Source organism: Triturus cristatus, chromosome 7, assembly GCF_964204655.1.
Source record: "Triturus cristatus chromosome 7, aTriCri1.1, whole genome shotgun sequence".
Taxonomy (NCBI): Eukaryota; Metazoa; Chordata; class Amphibia; order Caudata; family Salamandridae; genus Triturus; species Triturus cristatus.
The window spans coordinates 1,162,332,214-1,162,345,486 of NC_140590.1; the positions used below are offsets into that span (position 1 = coordinate 1,162,332,214).

General features: G+C 44.7%; 1 protein-coding gene across 1 annotated transcript in view; it reads left to right on the forward strand.

The window, feature by feature from the left end:
* The window catches only part of LOC146811329 (carbonic anhydrase 4-like), a 95,816-nt gene that overhangs the window by 23,470 nt on the left and 59,073 nt on the right, over positions 1–13,273 (forward strand). Inside the window, exons 4-5 of the mRNA XM_085618415.1 lie at positions 9,616–9,780; positions 12,548–12,696. Coding sequence (XP_085474541.1) covers positions 9,616–9,780; positions 12,548–12,696 — 314 coding nt within the window. The remainder of the gene's footprint in view (positions 1–9,615; positions 9,781–12,547; positions 12,697–13,273) is intronic.

Consider the following 13,273-nt stretch of genomic DNA (forward strand, 5'->3'; position numbering starts at 1 on the left):
CATCACTAAACCACTTTTCCAATTTTTAGGGCCACCTGGTGCAGCCTGATCGAAGCTTTCCCAGCATAAGGCAATGTTCCAGCTTCACTAGAAACTTGTTTCATCACCTCCAAACTCAATACAAACCCAACCTTGAAAATTGTATCTTGGATAAAGAGGCACTTGTTTACTATAACCTTATAGCCCGCCATAGCGGGCTATACCGGCTATTAAAGGCCCGCTCCAGCGTTTCGGCTCGGGCCTTTAACAAGGGAGCAGGACTTTAATAGCCGGTATAGCCCAGCAATGAAGGGCTATAAAGCTAGTAGAACATTCTGCCACTACATTCTGCCACTAGAGGTCAGAACGTTCTAACAAATAAAACAAAGGCTTCAGGGAGAGCGAGGGGATGGAAATCACCTCAGGCTTCCTGAAGCCTTTGTTCACAGCCACAACTGTGAACAAAGAAGCATTGGAATGTTGGACTCCGGGCTTATACCAGCCATTGTAAGCCCGGAGCTACTCCATTGTTTTTCAATGGAGCTCCCAACATTCCAATGTTCTAATATATCCTTATAGCCAGCTGTAGCAGGCTATACCTGCTATTAAAGGCCCGCTCCCGCGTTAAAGGCCCGAGCCGAAGGCGAGAGACTTTAACAAGGAGCAGGACTTTAATAGCCGGTATAGCCCTGCTAGGAAGGGCTATAAGGCTATTAGAACATTCTGCCACTGGAGGGCAGAATGTTCTAAGAAATAAAACAAAGGCTTCTCGAAGCTCGAGGGATTTTAAATCCCCTCGAGCTCCGAGAGGCCTTTGTAAAACATTGGAATGTTGCTCTGCGGGCCTTTACCAGCCTGTAAAAGCAGGGAGCACTCCATTGTTTTCAATGGAGCTTCCAACATTCCAATATTCTAATTGTTCTGATAGACTTACCAGTGGCCTTCAGCTGAGTTGATCATGGCAGGTTAATCTAAATGCTGGAACATCACACTAACTTTCGAGGGCAGGTCTTATGTTGTCGTCTTTTATCGCTAAACAGATACCAAGTAGTGAACACTGGGAATTTACCTCAGCAAAGCCACAGTTCCTTGTGGTGTCCCTGAAGGTTCAATCTTAGCTCTTCCTCTTTTCAGCCTTTGTTTGGACTCCTAGTCTGATCCTCGACAAAAGAGGTGCTAATCTACACACAATAGACTAATGGCTTCTAATGACACCCAGTGGCAAATGAAAACTATAGATGCTGATAACGTCATCATGAGATGCACCTGTCTTGAATTACTGCAGAAATGGATGATGGAGAACATCTTGATCATAAATTCACTTCAAGTCACCTCACAGAAGCAGATTTGACTTCTGTGTCAGCGGAACACTTTAAAATGTGAAGATATCTCCCTCTCTCTCAACCTGGGTCAAATCTCATGGTTTTACTACAAACCTGTCCTCACTGTCACACACACATTTACCAGATGGACAGGACAGCTCATTTCTATCACACCCTCAAAAATATCAACACTTAATTTCCCTGATTATACGCAAACAGCAGTTTATGCCCAGCGATTTCTAGAGTTTGTTTTGGGAATGCGATCCTTACAGTCATCCCCAGTCAATGAATGCTCTATTCAGAGCAGCTTTTCATTCAGCGGCCAAGCTTGTCACAAATTGAGGCAAATGTGACCTCATTACCAACATATTACCTGGCCTCCACTGGCTTGCAGTCATGGCTAGAATCCAATTCAAACTATGCTGCCGGGCCTACAAGTCCACCTGCCAGAATAAGCATCCTTTTTAGCAGAACTACTCTACATCTCTTTTGGCTTGAGATGTCTTAGAACCAGAAACACCATACGACATGAGGCTGTCAAATTCAGAACAACATTTGATCAGCAGTCCTACACAGGTGCGACTACCACTGCTTGTAACCCTCTATCTCAGAAACCAAACTTCCCTTCTTGTTTACAGAAAACCAAAGAACATACCTAATAGGTATTGTATTTGCATGAAAATAGTATCTCATCAACAATATATTTTTTCACCTTAAAATTAAATAAGTAGACCAATTTGGTTCCGTTAGGAGTGGTACGTGGGATCATTTTCTCTGGTCCTGGCAAAAAGCCTTAGGGGTTAGGCTTGAAAGATGTAGACTAGGAGATAAACACCCATCATAGTGCAAGTCTCCATTTCCCCATTTTTTACAGTACCACCTACAGGATTTAATCAAATTTAGACTCCACGTAGCCAGGTATTTTTCAATAATACACACATTTTTGACCCTCCCACTTCCATACCCTCATAGTCGACACCTTACAAAGTGCTCCCACATCTCCATCGGTCGTAGCACGCCCCGTGCCGCAGTGGGGCAGGAAGAACCCGATGATAAAGCTTGCCACCAGGGGTCATTTTGGTGGGGGAGGGTTATTGTAAGAAAACTCAGCATTTTAGTAATAATGGCACTCTGCACATAGAATTGAAGCACAACATTTTATAATACCTTAACTAAAGCTGTACGCAGCGAATTGGCAATGCGGTGACAGCAAACAAAGAAGTGCCACATAGAAAACAGCACCAAAGACCAGCATTGAAAAAGCCAATAGGTCTCGCCTTTGGGACATATTGGCTTAGCCAATTGCCTTTAGCCATGCTGCACAGTATCCCCGTTGGTGTGCAACATGGATAAAGATTTTTTTTTTTTGCATGGCCACTTAATTTTCAGGTCACAGTGGTTTGCTAAGGATATCTTGCTGACATTCAGAAAGTTGATCTAGGAATACATTCCGCCCATTGCTTACCTTTGGATTTTTGGTTTGTAACTCACATTTCTGGCTTTCTATTTGTTGGCTTTATTTGCTTTTGGCTCTCCAGGTTCAGTTTGTTCCTCCCATTGCCTAAACCATGTTTACTGTATTCTTCCACAAACTCACACTTTTTGTTGTTGCAGTTTTGTATAGCACAAACTCGACCACCGGTATTCTAGTGATTTCCATGTGCACCAGTTAGATTACAGAAGATTGCAATAATTTTTTCAGGCACTTGCAGAATAAGTGATTTGCCCAGAATCACAAGGAAGTTGAGCTAATACAGAGACTAGAACCTGGTTCTCCAGTTCCCAAGTCGGCAGCTCTGGCAGTAACACTACATCCTCTCCTAATCATGTTCCCCTTTGATAAGTCTGCTATCTCTATGGCTATTTATGCCTGGGATATTAGAAGTGGGCCCTGCTATATGGTGATTTTTACCGGAGCAATAAGTGCATATCAGGCAGCTAATGTAGCACCTTCCGATTCTCCATCTCTCATTTCCAACCATCCAACGAAGGGAACCGGAAGGAGGGCGAGGGAGGGGAAACAGCAGCCCATAGGCTGCACTGCTCCTAGTCCCACATTAAAAGCAAGAATTGGCAAAGCCAATAATTCTTGCCTATAAATAGGGCTCCCGGTTTTTTGGTATTTATTTTTTTGACTTTTCCGTCTGTATTTATCCACATTTATTTTTTGCAAATTATTTCTATATTTATCCATTTTTATTTTATGTTTTCTAAATAAATGAAGCTGCAATGGGTATTTTTCCACATTTATTTGACTGATGAATGTATACTCGCATTTGAATGACCAAAAGGTTTCAACAGTATACAGTGCAATAGCGTTATCTGAAAACACTTGCATTGTAGAATAGCATCAATAACTGTAGATCTGCACTTAATTGGGAAATCTATTGTCTTTTTTATCTCCCGACCTCTCAATCTGTACACCTACTGACCTGTCACTCATGATTGACTGTAGCAAAAATCATCCAAAGGAGACCTATTTTCCGTATTTTTCTGGTTTTAAAAATAAATACAGAGAGGAAAATAAATAGTTTTCTGGCTGTATTTATCTGCAAACATCAGTTAAAACGGAAAACAGGGAGCCCTACCTATAAACGAGCTATTGGCTTTGTTATTGTTTTTAGCCATGTCGCACGGCAGAGCAGCGCATGCACAACATGGATGAAAGTGAAGAACATAAAAGTGCTATGACGGGATCAGCACTGGACGCATTCACTTTTTTCCATTTACTTTAAGACAATGTTGCACTCATATGCAACATGACAAAAAACAATTGAGAGTGCCAATGGAGCTCATATAAGCGAGGCCTATTGGGTTTGCCAATGCTTTCTTTCTTTTTAGTTACTGATCTGTGTTGCAGCAGTAACTAAAAAGAGAAAACATTTGCAAAAGCAGGTGTTTTTTTTTACACTGCTGTGGGAATCAACATGGTGGTAAAAAAAGACAACATGGTTCCACGAAAGCAACACACAAAGTCATGGGTGGGGGTGTGGGAGAAATAAAGGGACGGATGTGGTTGGTGCAACATGGAGGGTGCGGGTGGGGGTAGCAACACGGCGGGCATGGGTCAGGGGAGCAAATCGGCAAAAGAGCAAAGTGGAGCTGGCTGCAAGGTCTGACTAGCCTATAGGGAAATTAGGCCGTTCCATAGGAGCTATGCTGACAGGTCAATGTCTGGGACTTTTTATGGCTGCTTGTGGGCTGTTTTATGGTCTGCTGGCCCTGCTCTTACTGTTTATTTCCCATATATTAAAACCAATATTGTCTGCAGCAATCTCAAATCCATTCTGTGTTCCGTACCTTGCAAAACGTGTATATAGTGTGGCTTTATTAAGTTCAAAACAACTCCAGTTGGCAAACAAGGGACACTTTCTAGCTATCTAATTCAGAAATGGGGGGCCACTTTTATTATGGTGCCCAGCCTTTCTACTGCCCCACTTCGAGCCTGGCTGGAGGGGAGAAGCAAACAGACAAGAAAGCCACAGGCGAAATGTGCACGGATGAGAGAGAGGAACATGGAGCACAGTGAAGTGGGTAGACGCACACAACGGAGACAATGGAAAACACATGCACTCTCGTGGGTGCTTAAACAAAAAGAAAAAAGGGGTGCTTGAAAAATGAGCAGTGGAAGGACAGTAGTAATACATCCATGCTCCAGGGGAGGGACAAACACATGAAGAGGAAGGATAGCACACACAATCTAGCATATAAGAAGCAAACAACATCAATTGCCCACATATGCATTTATACCTTATGCAGAGGCCATGAGCTCAATAAACTGCATATATCACACATGTCACAGCATTGATGGTTTGTATATGAACAGAAGTCATGTTCACAGGCAGCCTGACATGTCTAGCAGAGAGCAAAGGCCATCCACATTTCAATGCACAGACAGCTGTATGACAAAATACCATCTATGAAAATATGGTTTAAAAATGTAGTGTGGCGATTGGCAACATTATGACCCACTCGCCATGTGGCCTGATGATCTGGGAACACCGACTAAAATATCGAAGGAAGTAAGAAACCTCGTAATGACCATGGACTCCAAGCTATCGATGCATGCCCAAGTGGACAAACTAGCAAGATCAAGCTTTGTTACTATAAAAACACTGCAACTAATCTTCCCCAATTTGGAAATTCCACACAAGGTCCAGGCTACCATCTCCCTTGTTTTGTCCAAACTCGATTACGCCTATAGCCTCTACCACGGATCACTTTTAACGCCCATGAAAAGACTTCAACGGATTCAGAACTCTGCTCAAACCGTGAGACCACATCTCCCCTGCCTTGAAAGACCTGCATTGATTACCGGTCGCCAGAAGATCCACGTTCAAGCTACTTTGTATCACCCACAAAGCAATACATGTAATGGGACCGCTCGTCATCAGGAATAAAATCAGCTAACACATTCAACAAAGGAACCTCCGCTCTAGAGTGGCACCTCGCCTCAGACTCCAAGATACAAGAAAAAAAAATCAATGGGTGGCACATCATTCTCTGTTCAAGCCGCCAAACTATGGAACTCTTTACCCCCAAACATAAGATCCACAGATAACCACCTTATCTTCAGAAAACTACTCAAGAATTAGCTCTTCCCCGCATAACCACCATATGCAAACATAAAGAAATATACAGTATATCTTTCTGTATATAAGCATTTATTTGTACTATAGATATGTACCTATATATGTGTACTGCTTTGTAGACATGTGTAGAATACTTATGTTTAAAATAATGATCATATATAAATATTCATTAGTTCTGCTTAACAAATGTACAAATGTACATATTACTGATAGTTACAATATTTTATGTTTTTAACATGTATATAACTGACTGCATACATAAGTAAATCTTTTTAATCATTACTATTTATCTACAATTGCTTCACTATTGATCTACAAATTATATATATATTAAAATAAAAACCTTATTTAAAGTACAACAACACTTGAAAGCCAGAGTTTATTTAATGCATCTTTAATCTACATATACTATAATCCTTTTTGCATTTAAATACCTTCCATGTACTTATGGATCTATACCTTTATTACTTTTGGCTCTATATATTTATTACTTTTATTTATTTATTACGTTTCTTCTAATCCAGCATATCCAATGAACTACCCTATTTTTAACCTTGTACCGCTCTTAACATATCCTTTAGCTCAACTCTCTGACTCATCTCAAACCTCTTTCTACTACTCTTTCCAATGCATTAGCCTATTTCTCACCCTATACCCCTATCAATATATCCATTACCTCCACTCGCTCATTCATCCCAAACCCCATACCCCTACTATGATTCCCAAAATAACCCTTTCGAGACTCTTCCCTACTCCACCCTCCTTGCACCATCTCATAACTCTTTCTACTATTCCAATCCCTCACAAGCCTTTCCAAACCCCCCTCTGACTCTTTCCCCTCCACCTCTCTATTACTCATCCCAAGCCTCCTCCTACTGCTCTGAACTCCAAAGCAAACAAAGAAAACAAAAATCTACATCCTTCCCTTTTATCCCTCCACTATACTTTTCAAACCAAATAACAGACTAACATGTCCACCACTCAAATGAATTTCATATTTCACTATAATAATTCACCACTAATCCTTTATGGGTTCCGGAATAGCCTGCTACTCGGCCGAAAAAACACTTCAACAACTCATCAGAGGTAGCAAGCGCTATATAAATGCAAACCGTTTTACCTCTTTTACCCCTTCGCTATCCCTTTCAATCCAAATAACTAACATATCCACCACTCACATTACTTTCATATTTTTACTATACTTATTCACCACTAATCCTTTATGGGTTCCGAAGTAGCGTGCTACTTGCGGAAAAAGTGCTTCAACACCCCATCAAGGGTAGCAAGCGCTATATAAATGCAAACCTTTTCCCCTCTTCTATCCCTCCACTATCCGTCTCAGTCCAAATAACTGACTAACATATCCACCACTAAAATTGCTTTCATATTTTCACAATGCAAATTCACCACTAATCCTTTATGGGTTCCAGAGTACTGTGCTACTCACTGAAAAAACACTTCGACGCCTCGTCAGGGGTAGTAGGCCCTATATAAATGCAATTACAATACAATACAATACTGTCAGCAACAGAAATGTCACGTTTACAAATATATGTATTGTAACATTTAAATAGTGCTTACTACCCCTATGTGGTGTGCTGAAGTCCTTGCCGACATGGGTGTATGAAGGGTGTGTGGTTGGAAGGGAATTGTCTTTGTTTTTATCCTATGTGAGAAGTGATTGAATATTGCATGTGATGACCACCAATGTGCCGTTACCGTGGTATACAGCGTAGCCCTTTGCAGTGTCATGGATGAAGAAGTGTGAGAGACAGGCCCGCAGTTTATGATTTTTAATAAGTTGGCAGCTTTGAACATTTTTGAAGGTCTCTTGGTTGGTTAACAGTATGTTGTAGACCTCTTCATTTATTCCATGCCTGTTCAGTTGGGGTGCTTTTTTCTGTGGACTGGTGCAGTGCTCAGCAATGGACATGGCTCACGGGGATTCTGTCTTATGCTAGAGTAAGAGGGTCAAACAGTTTAAGAGACTTATTATGCAGCTTGTTTGAACTACAGTCAGCGCACCAACCTCTAAGTGTTAGTTGCAACCCACGATGCTATGCTGGTTAATTTTGGGATTTTCTTTCAGGAATAGCTTGTGGCAAGAGACACAAATGGGCAGATTATCAAAGGTTTTGCATCGTCCTTGCGCCATGCAAGGGGACACAAGGCGATGCAAAACCTAGAGTGAGATATGTCTAGCCACGCAAGGCCACCTTGCTTGGCTTGGTAAATTTGGAGTAGAGTAAGGCTACACAAGTCAGCTGCCTTGCGTTTCTCTAACCAAGAGACGCGTTCCATTTGTGGAGCATGGGTGTTTCCATGCATCCACCCATGGATTTTGGAACATTCCCAGATTTACTATGAGTGGTGGACGTGGGAATGCGTCAAAATGCTGAACTTTCCCAGGGGAGGCATTAAGAGGAGAAATATGTTTATTTCTTTGAGTCTTTTTTCCTCTTTCTACATGGCCTGCATCCTGAAGTACATGTAGAAAGGGGAAAACACCTCAGAGGATTGATTTTGTGCAGGAAGGTGTTCCTTCCTGCACAAAAACAAACCTGCCTGCAATGCAGGCACCCTTGCACCATGGCGCAAGGTTGCCTGCTTTGATGCTAGACAACACATAGTGCGTCAGTGCAATGAGAGGACAGGAATGCGCCATATAATGTTGAATATGGCGTATTCCGGCCCTCGTGACATTTGGCTAATATGGCCCAAAGTCTCTCAACAATTACCAAGCACTTCCACTAACAAATAAACAGACCTGTTTGCTTTAATATTACCTTGCCCACAGTAATGAAATAATATCAAATGCAATTATTTTAAAAGTTTTTTGTTGAGACAACATTATGTTCCTCTCTTGACCGGAAACCACAGGAGGAAATGGGTCATGAATATCTATATTATTCAAGTAAGGGTGCCCATGACTTTTCAGTTCTTGAGGCCCGAGAACCCTTAAACTGCTCTGCTTAATGAATTCGTAAATATTGTTAAGTTTGTGTCTATCTCAAACTTAAACGGACCGACTCACCGCTCTGTCTCAGGCAGTGTGGCATGGACGGCAATCTTTTCCATACCCTTTGGGAATGCCCCGTAATTGCCCAATACTGGAAGGCGGTCATGCGCACACTCTCCCAGGTGACAAAAGTTCCAACGCTTCCGGAACCGAGGAGATGCCTCCTCAATGTGTGGGAGCCTACAGATCTTAGCCGCGTAGCGCAACTCTGGGTGACACTGGGACTCCTGCTGGCAAAGCGCAATATAGCCCAAAAATGGGGGTCTAGGCAGGCCCCTACCCTCGCCCAATGGTGCAGAGACATGGACACCACAATGGTTGTCGAAAAAACAGTATACATTCATAGAGGCTGCCCCAAAAAGTGGTCCCAGATATGGAGGGGGTGGAACGCCTACAGAGGGAATATATGTGAACCCCCGCGTGAGACCTCAGAATCTGAACTGAGTGACTGAGTTCCTATGGTCTAATCATACACCAAATGTGGCCTGCTAAGCAACTGCGTGATGCAGTAGAAGTCAAATGTGCTACTATACACCACTAATGTACCAATGTCTAGTAAAGGTATTCTTTGACTCTATGTATGCTAGCAGACGAATGTGATACCGATGTATACCGATGTATACAATGTACGTTGTTTTGTGTTTGAATTTCTTAATAAAAATATTTACTACAAAAAAAAGTTTGTGTCTATCTCTTCCCACAGGTCCACTTACCTGGGGCGGATTGGGCAGCTGCAATGGGAGCCGTCAATCCCCTGTGAACATTATTGAAGACCTGGCTGTCTTCAACTCCAGCCTCACTGCCTTCACTTTCACTGGATATGGAGATGCAAGCAATCTGCTCTCACTTACCAACCTGGGGCACACAGGTGAGAGAGGCCGCACTGTCCAATCTGGGGCAGGCAACAGTCAGAGGGCGCTCTGCTCCCCCTGGGACACACAGGTGAGAGAGGCCGCACTGTCCAATCTGGGGCAGGCAACAGACAGAGGACTCTCTGCTCCCCCTGGGACACACAGGTGAGAGAGGCCGCACTGTCCAATCTGGGGCAGGCAACAATCAGAGGGCGCTCTGCTCCCCCTGGGACGCACAGGTGAGAGAGGCCGCACTGTCCAATCTGGGGCAGGCAACAGTCAGAGGGCTCTCTGCTCCCCCTGGGACACACAGATGAGAGAGGCCGCACTGTCCAATCTGGGGCAGGCAACAGTCAGAGGGCTCTCTGCTCCCCCTGGGACACACAGGTGAGAGAGGCCGCACTGTCCAATCTGGGGCAGGCAACAGTCAGAGGGTTCTCTGCTCCCCCTGGGACACACAGGAGAGAGAGGCCGCACTGTTTAATCTGGGGCAGGCAACAGACAGAGGACTCTCTGCTCAACAGACAGAGGACTCTCTGCTCACCCGGGACACACAGGTGAGAGAGGCTGCACTGTCCAATCTGGGGCAGGCAAGAGACAGAGGACTTTCTGCTCCCCCTGGGACACACAGGTGAGAGAGGCCGCACTGTCCAATCTGGGGCAGGCAACAGTCAGAGGACTCTCTGCTCCTCCGGGACACACAGGTGAGAGAGGCCGCACTGTCCCATCTGGGGCAGGCAAGAGACAGAGGACTTTCTGCTCCCCCTGGGACACACAGGTGAGAGAGGCCGCACTGTCCAATCTGGGGCAGGCAACAGTCAGAGGGCGCTCTGCTCCCCCTGGGACACACAGGTGAGAGAGGCCGCACTGTCCAATTGGGGCAGGCAATAGACAGAGTTCGCTCTGCTCCCCCTGGGACACACAGGTGAGAGAGGCCGCACTGTCCAATCTGGGGCAGGCAACAGTCAGAGGGCGCTCTGCTTCCCCTGGGACACACAGGTGAGTGAGGCAGCACTGTCCAATCTCGAGCAGGCAACAGTCAGAGGACTCTCTGCTCCCCCTGGGACACACAGATGAGAGAGGCCGCACTGTCCAATCTGGGGCAGGCAACAGTCAGAGGGCTCTCTGCTCCCCCTGGGACACACAGGTGAGAGAGGCCGCACTGTTTAATCTGGGGCAGGCAACAGACAGAGGACTCTCTGCTCAACAGACAGAGGACTCTCTGCTCACCCGGGACACACAGGTGAGAGAGGCTGCACTGTCCAATCTGGGGCAGGCAAGAGACAGAGGACTTTCTGCTCCCCCTGGGACGCACAGGTGAGAGAGGCCGCACTGTCCAATCTGGGGCAGGCAACAGACAGTGGACTCTCTGCTCCTCCTGGAACACACAGGTGAGAGACGCCTCACCGTCAAAGCTAGTACACACAGGCTACAGACATGTCAGTGTGAAACAAGTCCCCAAATGTGAGCGACGCCTCACTGTCTAATCTGAGGCAGACAGGTGAGACAGGTTTCACTGGCCAACCTTAGGCACACAAGTGAGTCCAAACTTGGGGACGCAGGTGAGAAGGGCCTCAGTGTCCAACCTGAGACACACATATAAGAGAGACCTCAAAGTCTAACATCGGACTCACAGATGAGAGAGTTCTAGCTGTCCAAGCTAGAACACACAGGTGAAAAATTCCTCAGTGTGCAATTGGGTCCCAAAATTGAGAGAAGACATGCAGTCCAACCAGGAACACACAAGTAGAAAGACTTGGAGCTTTTGTTTGCAGTCGCAAACGGGTAATCTGCCTGCTTGCGACCGCAACATAGGTCTACCCTCTTTACAAACCCTATTTTGCAAGTCGGTAACCTATTACCGACTTACAAGATAGGGCTTGCGACTTGCTATTAGGAAGGGGAGTGCCAAGGGCGTCCCTTCCTAATAGCAAGTCGCACTTCAATGTAAGAGTATTTTGCGGCCACAAAACACTTGCAGTTTACCACTCATTTCAAATGGGCGGTAAGCCACTTGCAAACAGGAAGGGACCCCTTTCCCTTTGTGACTGGCAGCGAAAATATTTTTTAAGAGCAGGCAGTGGTCCCACGGACCACTGCCTACTCTTAAAAAAAGTGAAACAGTAATGTTTCATTTTTCTTTTTTAAATACATCCCGTTTTCCTTTCAAGAAAAACAGGCTGCATTTAAAAAAAAAAACTGCTTTATTTAAAAAGTAGTTACAGACATGGTGGTCTGCTGACCCCAGCAGGCCACCATCCCTGTGAGTGCTATCCATTCCCACTAGGGTCGAAAATTGCACCTGCCTCATGAATATTAATTAGGCAGGCAATTTGCGACCCCATTAGGAATCGCAAACAGTGTCTGAGACACTGTTGCAAATTCCAATTTGCGAGTCGCAAAAAGACGCGATTGCGACTCGCAAATTGGAAGGATCATACATCTGGCTCTTAATGTGTGCCAGGGCCCCACAGCTGAGAAAGTCCACCCTATCCAACATGGGGCAGATGTGAGAAGAGCTTCTAGACTATAGTACATATAAATGGAAAACTCTTAGGAGTAAAATCTAGACCACACCAGTAGGAGAGACATCTCTCTCTGACCCACACTTTCAGATACGATGGAGCTGAATATTTACTCTCGGTAGCCACATCTCTCACTAACCAGTAGCCACAGGCCTCCAGATAGTCAGGAACAATGCCACGTGCATGCTGTTAATTATGGTGTTGCTGGGGCGTATGTATATCTCCTAGTCCCTCAGATGACATTATTTTAATCTTGCAGTGGAAGTGGAGCTGGACCAGGGAGTCAGCATCACTGGAGGCGGCCTCTCTGAACAATATTCAGCTGTAGCCCTGCACTTTCACTGGGGGAATGGAAGCTCAAATCCTGGCTCAGAGCACAGAGTGAATGGAAAGCAGTACCCCATGGAGGTGAGTGGAAGAAAAGATGTGGTGACTCATGAGGAATAAGTGAATGCATCTATTGCACAGGCGAAGGCATGGAATATAAGGTGCAGGGAATGAAAGAGTGAGCAATAAACTAATAAGGGTCCAGCAGACAATACACCAGGGGCATCGTGTACAAAGAAACAGGTTGCAAATAGTGGTCGCAAGTTACGCACCAAAGTTTGTGACCTGTCTAATTTTGTGCTGCTACCTATGTGCTAGTAGGCTGCGTCACAAATTCTCCAGTGGCAGGGGGATGCAGAACTACTTGTTTATTGAATACTTATTTGGCAGGTTGCTGTCTATGATCCTGGGTTTAATGACTTACACCTGAGGTCAGAAACCCAAATCAGCATTTATGCTTGATATTCTTCTGAAATCTTAACATCAGCACTATATTTGATTGAGCGTTTACTGGTCCGCCGAACTTATGAATTCCTGGTAGCCCACCGCTTTAGTGGTTCACTGGCAGTGCTTAATTTGTTAAAGAATTAGGGGAATATTTACAAGCCCCTATTGCCAGAGGAACGTCACTTTCAACGCTGCCAATAGATCCAATAAA